Source organism: Nomascus leucogenys, chromosome 24 (assembly GCF_006542625.1).
Source record: "Nomascus leucogenys isolate Asia chromosome 24, Asia_NLE_v1, whole genome shotgun sequence".
In the NCBI taxonomy this organism is placed as follows: domain Eukaryota; kingdom Metazoa; phylum Chordata; class Mammalia; order Primates; family Hylobatidae; genus Nomascus; species Nomascus leucogenys.
In genome coordinates this window covers 26,804,761-26,824,037 of record NC_044404.1, presented here as the reverse complement: position 1 = coordinate 26,824,037, position 19,277 = coordinate 26,804,761, and the positions used below count along the sequence as shown (strand labels likewise).

The window sequence follows — 19,277 nt, the reverse complement described above, 5'->3', positions numbered from 1 at the left end:
CTAATATTCCCTTGTACGTATATATCACATTTTGTTTATCCATTCATCTGTTGGGTTGTTTCTACCTTTTGGCTATTGTGAATAATGCTGCAATGAACACTGGCATACAAGTATCTGTTTGAAGCCCTGTTTTGATTATTTTGTGTATGTATCTAGAGTTTCATTGATTTTTTTTGGTTTTATTTTTTGAGACAGAGTTTTGCTCTTGTCACCTAGGCTGGAGTGCAATGGCGTGTTCTCGGCTCATTGCAACCTCCGCCTCCCAGATTCAAGTGTTTCTCCTACCTCAGCCTCCTGAATAGCTGTGATTACAGGCGCCTGCCACCATGCCCGGCTAATTTTTGTATTATTATTATTGTTATTATTATTATTATTTTTTTTTTTTTTGAGACGGAGTCTCGCTCTGTCACCCAGGCTGGAGTGCAGTGGCGCAATCTCGGCTCACTGCAAGCTCCGCCTCCCGGGTTCACGCCATTCTCCTGCCTCAGCCTCTCTGAGTAGCTGGGACTAGAGGCGCCCGCCACCACGCCCGGCTAATTTTTTTGTATTTTTAGTAGAGACGGGGTTTCACCGTGGTCTCAATCTCCTGACCTCGTGATCCGCCCGCCTCAGCCTCCCAAAGTGCTGGGATTACAAGCGTGAGCCACCACACCCGGCTAATTTTTGTATTTTTAGTAGAGACAGGGTTTCACCATGTTGGCCAGGCTGGTCTCGAACTCCTGATCTCAGGTGATCTGCCAGCCTCGGCCTTCCAAAGTGCTAGGATTACAGGCACCCACTACGACGCCTGGCTAATTTTGTATTTTCAGTAGAGACGGGGTTTAACCATGTTGGCCAGGCTGGTCTCGAACTTCTGATCTCAAGTGATCCACCTGCCTTGGCCTCCCAAATTGCTGGGATTACAGGCATGAGCCGCTGTGCCTGGCCCAAGAGTGTCATTGATTTTTGACAGAGTTTTTGAATACGCACTGTGTCAATGGGAAGGACCCTTGGGAACAGGGCCCAGTATCTTCGAGTGAAGGAGGGAGACGAGCAGAGAAAGGGGAGGTTTCAGTGCGGCTATAATTAGAATAACAGCTACCTTGTGCCTATTGCAAAACTCTTCACAAAACACTCACCAGAAAGCGTAGCCAGAGGTTCAGAGATCATATTTATTCATTTCCTTCCTTTCTTTCTTCCTTCCTTCCTTCCTTCCTTCCTTCCTTCCTTCTTTTCTTCCTTTATTCTTTCTAGGCAAGGAAAGTAGCTCTGAGCTGCTTCAGTCATCATATTGTTATTAATCTACAGCATTTTAGGTACCACAGAATTAGAATTTTGTAGAGCAGTTCTGCACTTCTACAACTAAAGTTCTGGAAAAAGCAAAACTATGGAAACAGAAGAAAGATCAGTGGTTGTTAAGGGCTGGAGTCGAGGGGAGGAACTGACCACAGAGGGGTTCAGGGGAATTTCTGGGGGGTGATGGAACTGATCTATATCTTGATTGCTGTGGCGGTTGTGCCACCGTATGCATTTTTCAAAACTCACAGAACTGTACACTAAAAAGGGTGAATTTTACTATAGGTAAATTATACCTTAATTAAAAAAAAAGAATGAATAAATAAATGGTGAGAAAACTAAATAATACTTAATACTCCCAGCTACTCGGGAGGCTGAGGTGGAAGGATTCCTTGAACCCAGGAGGCGGAGGCTTCTATGAGCCAAGATCACATCGCTGCACTTCAGCCTGGGTGACAAAGTGAGACCCTGTCTCAAACAACAGCAACAACAACAACAACAACAAAAAAAACTAAATAAGAACCTAGGCTGGGCGCAATGGCTCACGCCTGTAATCCCAGCACTTTGGGAGGTCGACATGGGTGGATCATTGAGGTCAAGAGATTGAGACCATCCTGGCCAACATGGTGAAACCCTGTCTCTACTAAAAATACAAAAATTAGCTGGGCATGGTGGTGCACACCTGCAGTCCCAGCTACTTGGGAGGGTGAGGCAGAACTGCTTGAACCAGGGAGGCAGAGGTTGCAGTGAGCCGAGATCATGCCACTGCACTCCAGCCTGGTGACAAAGCGAGACTCCATCTCAAAAAAATAAAATAAAATAAAATAAGACCCCAGACTCTCATGTGTTTGCATATCTTGAGAACTTTGCAAGTGATACTAACTCTAATTATTTAGCATTAGAGCATAAACTTCTATTTTTTCAATCATTCATTATAAAATGAAAGCCCCTGAATCCATTATTCAACACAAAAACCAGAACCTTGCTAAAAATTAGTCTACCTATGGGATTCTCTCCCACAGGTAGATTTAATAGGAGGATCCCTGCATCCTCCCCCAGGAAATTTTGTGTGTGTGTGTGTGTGTGTGCACATGCGTGTGTGTTCCAGGCTGGAGGGCAGGGCAGTGGTGTTAATATGGTTCACTGCAGCCTTGACCTCCTGGGCTCAAGCAATCCTCCTGCCACAGCCTCCCAAGTAGCTGGGACCACAGATGGATGCCCAGCCTTTTTTTTTTTTTTTTTTTTCTGTAGAGACAGGTCTTTCTATGTTGCCCAGGCTGGTCTTGAAGTCCTGGGCTCAACCAAACCTCCCAAATCCTTGGCTTCCCAAAGTGCTGGGATTATAGGCATGAGCCACCATGCCTAGCCCCCCAGGTATTCATTATTCTGAACTTTGTGTTTCTCATTCCCTTGCTCTTTTCTTTCTTTTCTTTTTTAAGATAGGGTCTTGCTATGTTGCCCAGGCTGCTCTCGAACTCCTTGGCTCAAGAGATTCTCTTGCCTCAGCCTCCCAAATAGCTGGGATTACAGGCCCAGGCCATTGCACCCAACCCCTTGCTCTTTTCTTAGTCTTTTTTCACATAAAAATTAGGCTGAAGCACTTGAATTTGCCATTACTTTTAGATCAAAACGGGTCAAATAACAGTAAATTCATATGGTTCAACCAAATATGCTTAGGTGTAGTAGTTCTAGTTATTTTTGAATCATATATAAAGGATGTCATTCCATATGTAGTCTTCTGAGATTTGCCTTTTTTCAATTCAATATTATATTACCATGATCCAGCCATGTTGCTATTTTTCATTCATTTTCTACTGCTCTATAATTAATTCCTTTGCATGAATATCCCACATTTCTCTCTCCTGTCAGTAGCATTTCCGTGTTTTCGGTTTGGGGCTACCACAAACAATGTTTTCACTAACATTCTTGTACACATTCTCTCCTGGTGCATTGTACAAGAGCTTATTGTGGCTGTACCATAGGAATGGACTTGCTAGGTTTAGAGTACACAGATGTTCAACTGCACAAGATGTGACTGTGAAGTGAGGATGTGACTCATTCTCTGAGCTCCAAATAAGAATACAATGTGCACTTTCCTCAGGAGGGAATGTGGACAAGACGTGGTGGGAGGCGCTGGGGTGGAGGATCTCTGGTGGAAATTGAACACCTATGCCTAATGCATCCCAGTGATATCTTCCTGTTGCATCCATGATCTCTTTTAATCCTCCCAGTTGAAGAGAGGTACTACTGTCTCCAGAGATTAGGTTTAGAGAAGGAAAGTGCCTTGCCAAAAGTCAGTTTGTGCCAACTGCCTGAGCAAACAATGTCCCCTCTCTAAGCTTCAGCTTCTTCTTACTGTAAAATGGATATAATACCTGACCCACTTCACAGATTAACGGCTTGGGCATGCATGGCTCCTGGAGATGCTCCCTAAAAGTCACTTGTTTGTTTATTTATTTGAGACAGAGTCTCGCTCTGTCGCCCAGGCTGGAGTGCAATGGCGTGATCTCGGCTCACTGCAACCTCTGCCTCCCGGGTTCAAGCCATTCTCCTGCCTCAGGCTCCCAAGTAGCTGGGATTACAGGCACCCGCCACCACGCCCGGCTAATTTTTTGTATTTTTAGTAGAGACTGGGTTTCACTATGTTGGCCAGGTTGGTCTTGAACTCCTGACCTCAGGTGATCTGCCTGCCTCGGCCTCCCAAAGTGCTGGGATTACAGGCATGAGCCACCACGCCCGGCCAAGTCACTTGTTTATTAATGCTATTGTTAAGTTATTGAGTTGCTATTAATATTAAGGGGAACAGCAACCCAGGATAGTCTGAGCCTTGCCTTCTTGACATTCAATGGTGTTGCCTCTTGCAGAGACCTTTTTTGGATGTAGTGACCATGGCCCATTTTGGCCACCACTTCTGATCCTGGATGTATCTTTTTCTTTTTCTTTTTTTTTTTTTGCTGTTCATAAGTTTATTGTCGTCTATATCTGAAAAATCACCATAGAAAATTGTTTGGTTTAGCTCTCAGCAGCCCGCTCCTGAGCGCTGAGGAAGCTTGCCTTCTTTTGAGCTACCCGATCCTTCTTCTGAGCAAGGGACTTTTTGGGACGGTTCCATCTCTGCTTTTTAACTTCTTTCTTGGGCTTCCTTTCATAGACTGGATTCTCTCCTATAGCAGCATGAGCTTTCTTACACATCTCTTCCATGTCTGGAGTTACGCTGTTCTTTATGTATTGAGAGAACTGTTTCTTGTAAGCATCTTCATCTTCTTCCATTAAGTAGAGCATGTAATCTGCAACATTCTGGCCCATGATGTGCTTCCGGTGTACTTCTGCATTAAATTCCTTGCTTTCAGAATCCTAACCAGGGAATCGTTTTATCTTTCAGAGCTGCATATCCTAGCCCCCTCCTCTACTCTACTCCGGGCCCCAGAGTTGAGGTTCCTGTCTTTACCTGCAGATTTCTCTGAACAAAAGAAAAGGTAAACTGATCAGCGGCCCAGGCTCCCAGTTCTGCCTCAGGGCAAAGGGAGAAATTGGGGCCCGGGGCCTCATTCAGTGGAAAATATTTGTTGAGCATCTAGTATTTGCCAGGACCTGTGCTGAGCACCAGGAACACAGGGGAACAAGACCAAACCCTGTAAGGTAGGAGGCTAAAGGAGGAGACAGAAGACAAGAAAACGACAGTGTGCGGAGTACAGGGACTGTTCTAACCGACAGAAAAACAGACTTAGGGCCAGGGAAAGCTTCCCAGAAGAGAGCTTCCCTTTGAGTTGGAGCTTTATGGCCGGGCAGGAGCTCCACAGGTGCTCAGAGACTGACAGGACCACCAGCCTGTTGAACAGAAGAAGAGACTGAGCCCCAGCGCCTCTCGACCCCTCCCCGCCACACCTCACCTACCCGGACGCCGAGCACCCGAGCGGGGGGACGCGCAGCTCCACAGAGCCCAGGGGCGGGGCCTCGGTCCAGGTGCGCGGCGGCGCTTCGCGGAGGCAGGAAGTGTGTCCCTAGCGGCGGCCCGTGCAGCGCTCCCGCGAGACGCTCACCTGCGCCCCAGGTGAGTGGCGAGGGGGCGGGGGAGGGGCTGAGCCGGAGGCGGCTCACCTGGTGGGACAGGTAAGCCCCGCGCGGGCCCAAGGGGGCGCAAACCAGGGCGGCGCCGTTTGTCGGGAGCCCCCCGAGGCTGAGCCTGGACAGGAGAGGGTCCTGGGCCCTGTTCCTCGGGGGCCACCCTCCTACTTCCGGGGTGCGCGGGCCGGGCTGGGGAGCGGCCTGAGCGGGCGCCCGGGCTGGGCGCGCAGAATGGGGTGAGGGGCCGCGTTCGCCCTCAGGGCTGCACTGGCTGGGTGCAGGGGCCGCACTCACCGGGAGGCAGCGTCGGGATGGGACAAACGGTGGTGCTCACCCCGAGGAACAGCGTCGGGACGGGAGGAAGGCTGGGTCCGCCCGCGGGGTAGGGCCCTTGCAGCTGAAGAGGGTAGTGCTCGCCCCAAGGGCAGAGTTGGTGAAGGGGCTGTGGTAGCCCGGGGGACAGTGCCAGGGTCTGGTTCTTCCTTGTCCCCAGGACGAGGTGCCCGCGGATATGGGACTCTCGGGCTGCACTTCTGGGGCTGAGGGCCGAGGGTGCACTGAGCCGACGGCTGTTTCTCGAGCAGGACTGGGGTGGTCCTCCCCGGCCGGGTGTCCGAGGCTTGGCACTGAGCTGGGGGCAGAGGCTGGTGTGGCCGGGTCTGTCCTGGGGCCCCTGGGAGGAGGGGACGGTACATAGACCCTTGAGTGTGTGTGTGTGTGTTCGCGGGACTAAGGGGGAAGAGGGAAGCATCAACGAGAAATCCAGGGAGAGCGGGCCGGGACCGTCTGACCCCCGGGAAGATCCTTGCGGTGCCTTAGATCGCCCAGTGACCTAGCCCCTCCCATGTGCAAGGCCACTGCGGGAAGCCCCCTGCACTCAATATTTCATTTAAATCTCACGGGACTGGCGGGGCATGAAGATACTAGTCTCTCCTTATTTAAAGATGAGGAAAGTGAGGTTAAGAATCTTGCCTCAAGCCACAATAGGGACAGGGAGCCTCCCCTCACTAAACCAAGTGACCAGGTTCCTAGGATTGGGCGGGGTGGTGGCGGGGCGGTGGCAGCAGCAGGGTCGGGGAGATACAGCGTGGAAGAAACTGCCTGAGTTTGACTTCAGGAGGGTTCAATGGCTGGAGGGAAGTGGGGAACTGAGGCAGGCATTGTCCTTATCCCAGGTCTTCTCTTCTCATCCCACCACCGCTGGAGATGTGTGGCACACACAAAGTACGCAGGCTCCAGAGCCTGGCGGGCCACAGTGCAAATCCTACTCCAGCCCTCTCTTGCTAGGTGTCTCTGGGCCAGTCACTTCACCTTTCTGAGCTTCAGATTCCTGATCTGTGAAATGGAGATATACTACTTATTTACAGAGCAATTGTGAGAGTCAAATAAGGTGAAAGTCCTCTGGCCCATTCACTGCTGTTTTCTCAGCATTTAGCACAACGCTGGGCACCTCGTTGGTGCTCAATAAATACCTGTTGGATTAATTTAATCAATAATAGCGAGTCCTAAAGCTTTGGAGGTTGGGGAGAAGACAATAGCCATTCCATCCTCAGGAGCCCCACGTACTTCCGAGCTCAGCATGGTTAACTGTAGATTTGTTCACTCTCCTGAAGGCTTGAGCCTGGAAGACAGGGCTCTCTGGGCACACGCTGTTCCATGGAGCTGGCAGCTTTGACTGCCTCTTTTCTCCCAAGTAATAGATGGGATGCGGTAGTGGATAAGAGTCTGGGGCCAGGCCAGTTGTGTACAGATAGATGTATGGCTTTGGACAACTTATTTAACCTGTCTGTGCTTTAGTTTAATAATACAGGTAATAATATTACAAAGAGGGTTGTGAAAATTAATTGGTTATTTTATCTGAAGTACTTAGAACAGTGTAAGCCATCAATAATCAACTCTCATGGAGTGTAAACTCCTGAGGTTGAGGGATTTTGTCTGTTTTATCACTTTATCCATAGAATTTAGAACAGCTGGGCCGGGCGCAGTGGCTCACGCCTATAATCCCAGTACTTTGGGAGGCCGAGGCAGCTGGATCACGAGGTCAGGAGATCGGACCATCCTGACTAACACGGTGAAACCCCATCTCTACTAAAAATACAAAAAATTAGCCAGGCGTGGTGGCGGGCACCTGTAGTCCCAGCCACTCAGGAGGCCGAGGCAGGAGAATTGCTTGTGCCCAGGAGGCAGAGGTTGCAGTGAGCCAAGACCGCGCCACTGCACTCCACTCCAGCCTGGGCAACAGAGCGAGACTCCATCTCAAAAAAAAAAAAAAAAAAGAACTTAGAACAGCTGGCCAGGCGCGGTGGCTTATGCCTGTAATCTCAGCACTTTGGGAGGCTGAGGCAGTGGATCACTTGAGGTCAGGAGTTCGAGACCAGCCTGGCCAACATGGTGAAACCCCATCTCTATTAAAAATACAAAAAAATTAGCTGGGTATGGTGGCATGCACCTGTAATTCCAGCTACTCGGGAGGCTGAGGCATGAGAATTGCCTCCACCTGGGAGGCAGAGGTTGCAGTGAGCCAAGATCGTGCCATGCACTCCAGAGTTGGTGACAGAGTAAGACTGTCTCAAAAAATAATAATAATAATAATAATAAATCCAGCATGTGGCACACAGTGGGCCCTCAGTAAATATCTGTTAATTGCGTGAATGTGTGAATCCATACCCCACATTTCTCAAACTAAAACAAAAATTTTTAACCACTTGCCTCGGATTGCAAGGGAATTTAAAATCACCTGTTACAATTTTAGTTGGGATACCTTTGCAGATGGGGTTTCACTCCCCCCTCACCTCCTATCCCCCATCCATACTCTGGTCAACTTAGAGCCTAAGTCTTTTTTTCTTTGTACCCAATGGTCCTGGTTCTACCCTGAGGCAACCGGAAATCTGTCAGTCCCCTGAGGCACCTAGTGTACCAAACCCTGTTCCAGACTCTGAGGCAGAAAAAAATTACACACAGTCCCTGCACTTCAGGGTCATGGTCCTTGGGGACATAGACTTATCCTCAAACAATCAGTAGAAGGCTGACCCAGCTGACAGCCCAGCAGAAGGCCATGGGGAGAGGGCCTCCCAGCTGACTAGTGGTTCCAGAGGGTCCCTGGAGAAGGAGTGCTGAGTAGGGCCAGGAGAGTAGGTTGAAGAGTTGTAGGAACGGTATCCTAGGCCAGGCACAGAGGCTCATGCCTGTAATCCCAGCACTTTGGGAGGCCAGGGCAGGAGATCACTTGAGGCCAGGAGTTCAAGACCAGCCTGAGCAACATAGCAAGATCCCATCTCTACCAAAAAACAAAACAAAACAAAAAACTGCAGGGTGGTATGCATCTATAGTCCTAGCTATTCAAGTGGCTGAGGCAGGAGGATCACTTGAGCCCAGTTGTTTGAGGCTTCATTGAGCTATGGTTGCACCACTGCACTCCAATCTGGGTGACAGAGGGAGACCTTATCTCTAAAATTAAATAAAATAAATAAAAGAACTCTATCCTTCACATCCCCATTTACCATGGGTAACATTTCCTCTTTCCCTTTCTCTATACACACATAACTTCTGTTCTTTTGTGTTTGAACCATTTGAGATTAGGTGGCAGATAATACCTGCCCCTTTATCCCCAAGTGCTTCAGTGTATGTTTCCTAAGAATAGAACATTATCTTATATAACCACAGTAATCAAATTCAGAAAATGTAACATTGATATAATACCATCAAATAACATATTTCACCAGTTATTCACACTATCCAGTTTCCAATTTTTTCCTCCCAATCCAGGATCCTTTCTAGGATCACACTGCATTTAGTTGTCATGTTTCTCAACTTGGGCTTGTATTTTATTTCCTCATTATTACATTCAGGTTATGTATTTTTGACAGGAATACTTCGTGAGTTGTATCCTCCTTAGTACATAGTATCAGGAGGAACTTGATGTCAGTTCATCCCATTATGGTGATATTATCTTTGGTCATTTGATTAAAGTGGTGTCTGCCGTGTTCCTGTAAACATTTTAAAGTTTTTACTTGCTATAGCAAGTAAGAGGGAATGGAGGTGGCCAGAATGGGGACTGTGAGAGTATTTGGGTGAGAGATAATGATGGCCCTCTTTAGGGAGGTGGCATTAATTTTCCCAAGTGCCAAATCTGGGGTTAGATTAGGGCCAGAACTGGAACTAAAACACAGATATCCCGATGCCCAGTTCCACGTTCCTCATATACCCCCAGTTTAAGACCCCAGTGCCATTCATTCAGGAATAAAAGGATAAGGGATCAGTGTCTCAGAAAATCCAAGCTAAGGATAGTTACTGCCTGGCAAACCCCTACATGAGATCAAGGACCTTCCCAAATACACTACTGCATAATCTTCCTTGACTCTCTCAGGCAGAGTTATTTACTCCCATGATGCTTCATATATCCTACATGCTCCATCTTACAAACTTTGTTTGTTTGTTTGAGATGGAGTCTCACTCTGTTGCATAGGCTGGAGCGCAGTGGTGCGATCTGGGCTCACTGCAACCTCCGCCTCCCAAGTTCAAGCGATTCTCCTGCCTCAGCCTCCTGAGTAGCTGGGATTACAGGCACGCACCACCACACCCAGCTAATTTTTGTATTTTTAGTAGAGACAGGGTTTCACCATGTTGGTCAGGCTGGTCTCGAAATCCTGACCTCGTGATCCACCTGCCTCAGCCTCCCAAAGTGCTGGGATTACCGGCATGAGCCACTGTGCCCAGCCCTCATCTTACAAACTTTTAAGCATCTGTTTTCCCTACAAAACCGTATGTGAATCATCAAGAGCGGGATCTGTAGTTCATTCACCTTTGGTTCTTCGGCAGCCAGCACAGGGTCAGCCTCAGTGTTTATGAAGTAGAGGAAGTCTTAGCTCTGAGCTTCCTAGCAACCAGGTCAGAATGGGAAAGAAGACATATTTTGTGGCTCAGCTTTTTTATCTAATCAAAAGACACCAACAGTGCTTGGTGTTAAATGTTGCTAGCAGGGCAAATGTGAGTAAGACTGAAATATTGACAGGGGACCTCTTAAATTCCCATATCTGATTTGAAGGACCAGGGGAGGGAAAAAGGTGTTAATGATCAGGTTCCATAGCAAGTCTTATGGAAAGGCATTTGTTGAGCAACCACAGAGGCTCTCAACAAGAAAAACTTACCAACAGCAGGGAGGAACTGGGGGAGACCACTTTACAGAAAGTGAGATCCAGGAGATCTTTCTGTACAATAGCTATAAGAGTTACCATATTAGGCTGGGTGCGGTGGCTCATGCCTGTAATCCCAGCAGTTTGGGAAGTTGAGGTGGGCAGATCACCTGAGGTCAGGAGTTCGAGATCAGCCTGGCCAACATGGCAAAACCCCATCTGTACTAAAAATGCAAAAATTAGCTGGGCGTGGTGGCGTACACCTGTAATCCCAGCTACTCCGAGGCTGAGGCAGGAGAATCACTTGAACCTAGGAGGCAGAGGGCAGTGAGCAGAATGTGCCATGACCAGCCTGGTGACAGAATGAGACTACTAAAAAAAAAAAAAGGTACCTTATTAATCTTTTTTTTTTTTTTTGAGACAGAGTCTTGCCACTCTGTCACCCAGGCTGGAGTGCAATGGCGCCATCTCGGCTCACTGCAACTTCTGCCTCCTGAGTTCAAGCGATTCTCCTGCCTCAGCCTCCTCAGTAACTGGGATTACACGTGTCCACCACCATACCTAGCTAATTTTTGTGTTTTTAGTAGAGATGGGATTTCACCATGTTGGCCATGCTGGTCTAGAACTCCTGACCTCAAATCATCCGCCCACCTCGGTCTCCCAAAGTGCTGGGATTACAGGCATGAGCCACTGCGCCTGGCCTAACCTTTTTTTAAAGAAACCACATTTGGCTGGGTGCGGTGGCTCACGCCTGTAATCTCAGCACTCTGGGAGGCTGAGGCAGGCAGATCACCTGAGGGCGAGAGTTCAAGACCAGCCTGACCATGGAGAAACCCCGTCTCTATTAGCCAGGCGTGGTGGTGCTTACCTGTAATCCCAGCCACTTGGGAGGCTAGCAGGGAATGTGCCGGAGGCGGAGGTGCAGTGAGCCGAGATGGACATGCACTCCAGCCTGGCAAAAAAAAAAAAAAAAAAAAAAAAAAAAAAAAAAAAAAAAAAAAAAAAAAAAAAAAAAAAAAAAAAAAAAAAAAAAAAAAAAAAAAAAAAAAAGCTGGCATGGTGGACGTGGTAACCAGATGGGGGGGGGGGGGGGGGGGGGGGGGGGGATGCACTCCAGCCTCAGTGACAGTGAGACTCTGTTTCAAAAAAAAAAATAAAAAACAAAACATATTTAAGCATCATTCCTGTGGCATTAAATACATTCACATTGTTGTACAACTATTGCCACCATCCATCTCCAGACCTTTTTCATCTTCCCCAGCTGAAACTCCCTACCCATTCAACACTAACTCCCCAGTCCCCTCTGCCCCCAGCACCAGGCAACTACCATTCTACTTTGTGTCTCTATGAATTTGACTATTCTAGAGATGTCATATAAGTGGAATCTTACAATATTTGTCTTTTTTTTTTTTTTTTTTTTTTGAGACAGGGTCTGGCTTTGTTGCCCAGGCTGGAGTGCAATGGCATGATCTCAGCTCACTGCGACCTCCACCTCCGAGGCTCAAGTGGTCCTCCCACCTCAGTCCCCCAGGTAACTAGGACTACAGGTGTGCACCACCACATCCGGCTAATTTTTGTATTTTCAGTAGGGATGGGCTTTCACCATGTTGGCCAGGCTGGTCTTGAACTCCTGTGCTCAAGTGATCCACCCATCTTGGCCTCCCAAATTGCTGGGATTACAGGCATGAGCCACCGCACCCGGGCTATTTGTCCTTTTGTGTCTGGCTTATTTCACTTAGCATAAGTTCTTCAAGGTTCATCCATGTTGCAGCATGTATAAGAATTTCCTTTCCTTTGTAAGGCTGAATAATATTCCATTGTATGTATATACCACATTTTGTTTAGTCATTCATCCATTGGTAGACACTGGGATTGTTTCCACCTTTTGGCTATTGTGAATAATGCTGCTGTGAACATTGTCTAAACATCTGAGTCCCTGCTCTCAATTAGATGGGGTATGTACCCAGAAGTGGAACTGCTGGGTCATGTGGTAATTCGATGTTTAATTTTTGGAGGAACCACCATACTGTTTTCTATAGCAGCTGCACCATTTTACATTCCCACCAGAAATGCACAAGAGTTCCAGTTTTTCCACATTATTGCCAACACTCATTATTTTCTGGGGGAAGGGAGATTATTTTTAAACACAGATTGAGAGATTGAGTATCCCTAATCCAAAAATCCAAAACACTCCAAAATCTGAAAGTTGAGCACCAGCATGATACTTAAAGGAAATGCTCATTGGAGCATTTCAGATTTTTGGATGAGGAATGCTTAACAGGTAAGTATAATGTATACAATCCAGAATCCAAAACATTTCTGGACCCAAGCATTTCAGATAAGATGTTCAACCTTTCTTTTTTTCTTTTCTTTTTTCTTTTTTTTTTGAGACACAGTCTTGCCCTGTTGCCCAGGCTGGAGTGCAATGGCGTGATCTTGGCTCGCTGCAACCTCCACCACCCGGGTTCAAGCGATTCTCCTGCCTCAGCCTCCCAAGTAGCTGGGATTACAGGCACCCACTACTACACCTGGCTAACTTTTTTTTGTATTTTTAGTAGAGACGGAGTTTCACCATGTTAGTCAGGTTGGTCTTGAGCTCCTGACCTCAGGTGATCTGCCTGCCTCGGCCTCCCAAAGTGCTGGGATTACAGGCGTGAGCCACTGCGCCCGGCCAATGTTCAACCTTTCATAGCCATCCCAATAGGTCTAAGTCACAGGGAATTTTGAAATCTGGGTTAGACCACAGAGACTTTCTCATTGTGTACGGAGGGCCACAAGAGATGAGGGTTTTGGGGCATACTTGGGTCCATCCACATCCCAGGCCTCTCAGAAACTAGAAGTGTGAAGCTGCTCAAGTCAGCCCAGGAGTTTGTTCCTCACCTCTGATCCTGACTCCTTCCTGGCCTCTCCCCCCGCAGGTGCCTGGCTGCTGCAAACCATGCAATGAGCCATGCCCCGCCCTGGACACCCCCGCCCAGCATCTGGGCCTCCACGCTTGGGACCCTGGGAGCGGCCAACAGAGCTATGTCTGGAGACATATGATAAACCACCTCAGCCCCCACCAAGCCGCCGCACCCGTAGACCAGACCCCAAGGACCCTGGCCACCATGGGCCAGAGAGCATTACCTTCATCTCTGGCTCTGCTGAGCCGGCCCCTGAGTCCCCGACTTGCTGCCTGCTCTGGCGACCCTGGGTGTGGGAGTGGTGCCGGGCTGCCTTCTGCTTCCGCCGCTGCCGGGATTGCCTCCAGCGCTGTGGAGCCTGCGTGCGGGGATGCAGCCCCTGCCTGTCTACCGAGGACTCCACTGAGGGGGCTGCCGAAGCCAACTGGGCCAAGGAGCACAATGGAGTGCCCCCCAGCCCTGATCGTGCACCCCCCAGCCGGCGGGATGGCCAGCGGCTCAAGTCAACCATGGGCAGCAGCTTCAGCTACCCCGACGTTAAGCTCAAAGGCATCCCTGTGTATCCCTACCCGAGGGCCACCTCCCCAGCCCCTGATGCGGACTCCTGCTGCAAGGAGCCGCTGGCTGATCCCCCACCCATGCGACACAGCCTGCCCAGCACCCTTGCCAGTAGTCCTCGTGGCTCCGAGGAGTACTACTCTTTCCATGAGTCGGACCTGGACCTGCCCGAGATGGGCAGTGGCTCCATGTCGAGCCGAGAGATTGATGTGCTCATCTTTAAGAAGCTGACAGAGCTGTTCAGCGTACACCAGATCGATGAGCTGGCCAAGTGCACGTCAGACACTGTGTTCCTGGAGAAGACCAGTAAGATCTCCGACCTTATCAGCAGCATCACGCAGGACTACCACCTGGATGAGCAGGATGCTGAGGGCCGCCTGGTACGCGGCATCATTCGCATTAGTACCCGAAAAAGCCGTGCTCGCCCACAGACCTCAGAGGGTCGTTCAACTCGGGCTGCTGCCCCGACCGCTGCTGCCCCTGACAGTGGCCATGAGACCATGGTGGGCTCAGGTCTCAGCCAGGATGGTAGGTGGGGGCCCCATGGAGCTGAGGGGCAGAGTAGGGGAGGCTCTGGCCAGGGGAGGGTTGGAATGGGGTCTTTAGCCACTGTGGGTCTACCCCTCAGCCAGTCCCTGCCCTTCCTCCTTCTTTCTGTCAACTCTTGCATCCCCTCTCCCCAGCTCCCACTCTGGCCCTTCCCGGTGAGGTCTGAGCAAGGCTGAGAGAAGCATGCAGAACCTGGGAAAGCTCTCTGGCCGTCGCTGCTGTCCCCAGAAAGGACAACGTTCCCTCTGCATTCAACGAGTTTACCCAAAAGGCTCCTCTCCCCTGCTGTCTCCTGCCAGAGTAGCTTCTAGGCCTGGTCTGGTTAACAGGACCTAGGGACCCACATGAACTTGGGCCTCTGACCTGTTCTGGGCTAACCAAAACTCCCACTCATCCATCACTCTGCTCATGCACACGTTGTCTATGTGTCTGTCTTCAAGCATGATTTTTCTAGCCCTGCCCAGGAGTGAGTGGCTCCTCCCTCATCGGGCTGGGAACAGGAGTAGGAAATAGGGTTGAAAGAAGGTGCTAATGACCACTGCCTGCCTCACGTTCCCTCCCTAGAGCTGACAGTGCAGATCTCCCAGGAGACGACTGCAGATGCCATCGCCCGGAAGCTGAGGCCTTATGGAGCTCCAGGTGTGGTCTTGACCTAACGAGGGGTGTGGAGGGTGGGGGACTACCCTAGGGGCCCCTCACCTGCTCCTCTCCCAGCTTTCTCTTGGGGTGATGAGGATGACATCAAAAAGGGACGGGGACCTAAGCAGCCACAGACCCGTCTCCATCTAGCAAGCTGGCTTAAAGTGGGTGCAAGTGCCCAGAACAGGCAAGTTGAAAGTGATCAGACCCCAACCTTCAAGCCCAGATGACTAGGAAAGTAGTGGGTGGGGGCCATCCAGCATGGTGCTGGAAAGACACCCGTGTGCTTCTGCTGTGGTCTTCTTGCCCTTGACAACAACCCCCTGGGAGTGGGGTCATTATCCTTTTACAGAAAGGGAGGCTAGGGCTCAGAGAGGTCAATAAACTGAGTGGGTCATCCAGCCAGGATCAGACTGACCCAGGCTCAAGTCCCACTCTGCTCCTTCTCAGCAGGCTTCTCCCTGGTCGTGGGATCTGGATGAGCTCCTTCCCCTGAGCCTGTTTCCTCCTCTCCTCTCCTTCCCACCAGGGTACCCAGCCAGCCATGACTCATCCTTCCAGGGCACCGACACAGACTCATCGGGGGCACCCTTGCTCCAGGTGTACTGCTAACCCCTGCCAGGCCCAGCTGCCACACCCTTTCTGGGAGAAGCACAGCCTACAGAATGAAGAGGGGGACCAGGAACCCCTGTGGGAGAGGCTGGGCCTTAGACATGAAGCAGTGCCCACTCTGGCTCCTCCTGCCTTGGCTGACTGGGTTCCTGGACCATGTGCATTTCACTGGGCCGTGGGGTCTACGTCTCCTTGCATCCCCAGCTGGTCTGATCCCTGCCTGGGCCTCTTCCTTCCTGCTCATGGTCTTCAGGTGGCCTGATCATGGAAAGTAAGGACTTAGGAATTACCTTCTGGGAGTGAGAGCCCTGACTCCATCCCCCTCTTGCCACCCTAACCAATCATGCAAACTTCTCCCTCCCTGGAGTAATTCAACAGTTAAAAGAAGCTTATCTTAAATGTATTGTATTGGGGGGTGGGCAGGGCCCACTCTATGTTATGTTAAGCAGTTGGTTCTGGTTCTTGGCTGATATTCTGTATGTTAACATGACCATAGTTTGTAAGGACAAAGGTAATTGCTATCTGCCTGCTTATCTTGGCTGTCCTTTCCCGTCTGCCTCACTTAACTGCTGCCCAGAGCAGGAGACAGGATATAGGTGTCCAGCCTGGCGTAGTGCCCTGCAGTTGAAGTAGGAAGGATAAAATGGGAGTAATCCTGCCCCCATTTCAGGTTCACTGTGAGTTCCAGGAGATAAAGAAGCAAGCACAGAGTCTGTGCCTGAGAAAGGTTGGATAAATGGTTTCTGACAGTTTGAGAGGTTCTTCTAGGGAGGCCTGTCTGAACTGCCTCTGCTCTCCCAGTCCACTGCCTGCAGGCTGGCCTGCTTCTGCCCAGCCCAGTTTCCCCAAAGCCCTGATCATTTGTTGGCCCTACCCAGCCTTGGACCTGCTGCTCCCCTTCCCCTCTCTCTGGTAGTAACAGAGCACTGTGGTTTTCTTTTTTTTGTTTTTTGAGATGGAGTTTTTGCTCTTGTTGCCCAGGCTGCTGGAGTAAAATGGCGCAATCTTGGCTCACCGCAACTTCCGCCTCTCGGGTTCAAGCGATTCTCCTAACTTAGCCTCCCGAGCAGCTGGGATTACAGGCATGCGCCACCACGCACAGCTAATTTTGTATTTTTTAGTAGAGACATGGTTTTTCCATGTTGGTCAGGCTGGTCTCTGGTCTCAAACTCCTGACCTCAGGTGATCCACCCGCCTCGGCCTCCCAAAGTGCTGGGATTACAGGTGTGAGCCACCGCGCCTGTCCAGCACTGTGGTTTTCACCAGTATCTTCTTGGCCTCTCCAATAACCTCGGAGAAAGGACATTATTCTTTCACAGAGAGGAAACCTGGGGCTTACAGTGAGGTCAAGGCACTTAGTGGGACACGCAGTTACTAACTGTGGCTCTGGCCTTGCTGGGGCAGATGCAGAATCCCTTCATTAGGTAGCAGAGCCCAGATGAGTTAGAAGGATCCACTTGGCTGCTCCTCACACACAGGCTTATCTACTGGTCCTCTTTCAGCAGAGAGGCCGGGGCAGGCCCACCAGCCCATTCTTAATTAACAAACAAGCTAGAAAGTGTTGAGGATCCCCCCACTCCAGCTCCCATTTGACCTGCTGCGCCCACCGCCCTTTTTATTGCTCCAAAAGGCACCCTTTGGAAAGTAACTACTAGACAAATTGTACTTGTTTGTCCAGTTTCCTAAGGGAAACAGGATGATCTCTCAGGGCTATGAACATGGGGTTCAGTTCTAACTCCAGGCTCTGCTGTCGCATCCAGGTCAAGGCCTCCGAAAGATTAAAATGACCACGGGGCAGAACAGGAGCACAGAGTGTGAGAGTGACACCACAAACCCTCCACTCTAGCCTCAGCCCCACAGCACCATTTTCCAAACCCTGCCTTTTAAACCACCACTTGCACTCCCAGAAAAAAAAAGGGTTTAGCAAGTTTGGAAAACAGACAAAGCTATGTACCGCATAGCCTCTCTGAAATCTTTAACAAGCTATTCTGAATTTTTTTTTTCCCAAGACAGTCTCGCTATATTGCCCAGGCTGGAGTGCAGTGGTACAATCTTAGCTCGCCACAACCTCAGCCTCCCAGGTTCAAATGATTCGCCTGCCTCAGCCTCCCAGGTAGCTGTGATTACAGGCACGTGCCACCACACCCAGCTAACTTTTTCTTTTTTTTGGAGACAGAGTCTCGCTCTGTTGCTCAGGCTGGAGTGCAGTGGCGCGATCTCGGCTCACTGCAAGCTCCACCTCCCGGGCTTGCGCCATTCTCCTGCCTCAGCCTCCCAAGTAGCTGGGACTATAGGCGCCCGCCACCATGCCCAGTTAATTTTTTGTATTTTTAGTAGAGACGGGGTTTCACCGTGTTAGCCAGGATGGTCCGATCTCCTGACCTCATGATCTACCCACCTTGGCCTCCCAGAGTGCTGGGATTACAGGCGTGGGCCGCACCTGGCCAACACCCAGCTAACTTTTTATATTTTTGGCAGAGATGGGGTTTCTCCATGTTGGCCAGGCTGGTTTCAAACTCCTGACGTCAAGTGATCTGCCCGCCTCGGCCTCCCAAAGTGCTGGGAATACAGGCGTGAGCTACTGTGCCCAGCTATTCTCCAATTCTAAAAAAGACATCTATATTCCAGAAATTTAGGAGCCAAAGGACTAAGCACTCACAGCAAGTCAACCTGGACATTCTTGCTATAATCTCTGTGGCCCAAGCATTCTGACCTCCACCCTCTAGCCAAAGTGGGGCCAGGGTCAGCTCTGTGGGCTGGATCTGAGCAAAGGGGAGCACTTCTTTAGCCCTGGGAGCTGGCTTTGAGAAGGCCTAGAATCTGCAGAGGTCCAGGTCAGAGATACAAACAATGAGTCCTCACTGGACTTTACTCTGTCCTCCTGGTAAGGTCCCTGTACCACACACACCAGATCTGAGGCCTGGGCTGTCCTCCTGGTACCCCTCCCCTGAGCCAGGTAGTGTCACTTTGGCCCTTGCTGCTCTTCTGCCTTGGGACACAATAGTCTCTAGTTTGAAGAATACTTGATTCATGGCTAGAGGGCAGACCCGCTGCAGTGGGAAGTAGAAGTCAGATCAACAAGTCCAGCGGTCTTAAAACTCTGCTAGGTCATGCGCCCCTTTGAGAATCTGACATGTGTTCTGGTCTCTGTAGCCAGAAAAACTCAACCTTTGCTCAGAAACATACATAGACTAAAAGCCTTATTTTATTTATTTTTTTGAGATGGAGTCTCTGTCACCCAGGCTGGAGTGCAGTGGTGCAATCTCGGCTCACTGCAACCGCCGCCTCCCGGGTTCAAGCGATTCTCCTGCCTCAGCCTCCCGAGTAGCTGGGATTACAGGTGTGCACCATCACACCCGGCTAATTTTTGTATTTTTAGTAGAGACTGGGTTTCTCCATGTTGGCCAAGCTGGTCTCAAACTCCTGACATCAGGTGATCTGCCCCTCTCAGCCTCCCAAAGTGCTGGGATTACAGGCATGAACCACCACACCCGGCCAAGCCTTGTTTAAGTAATGAGAAACTGAGGCCCAGAGAGGGGCAAAG

At 50.0% G+C, this 19,277-nt stretch overlaps 1 protein-coding gene across 1 annotated transcript; it reads left to right on the top strand.

The window, feature by feature from the left end:
• The first annotated feature begins 5,266 nt into the window (after nt 1-5,266).
• On the top strand, nt 5,267-16,248 carry KDF1 (keratinocyte differentiation factor 1). Its single transcript, XM_030805563.1, has 4 exons — nt 5,267-5,385; nt 13,391-14,461; nt 15,047-15,121; nt 15,651-16,248. The coding sequence occupies exons 2-4, from the start codon at nt 13,423-13,425 to the stop codon at nt 15,731-15,733; spliced, it is 1,197 nt and encodes a 398-aa protein (XP_030661423.1). The 5' UTR covers nt 5,267-5,385; nt 13,391-13,422; the 3' UTR covers nt 15,734-16,248.
• The last annotated feature ends 3,029 nt before the right edge of the window (nt 16,249-19,277 follow it).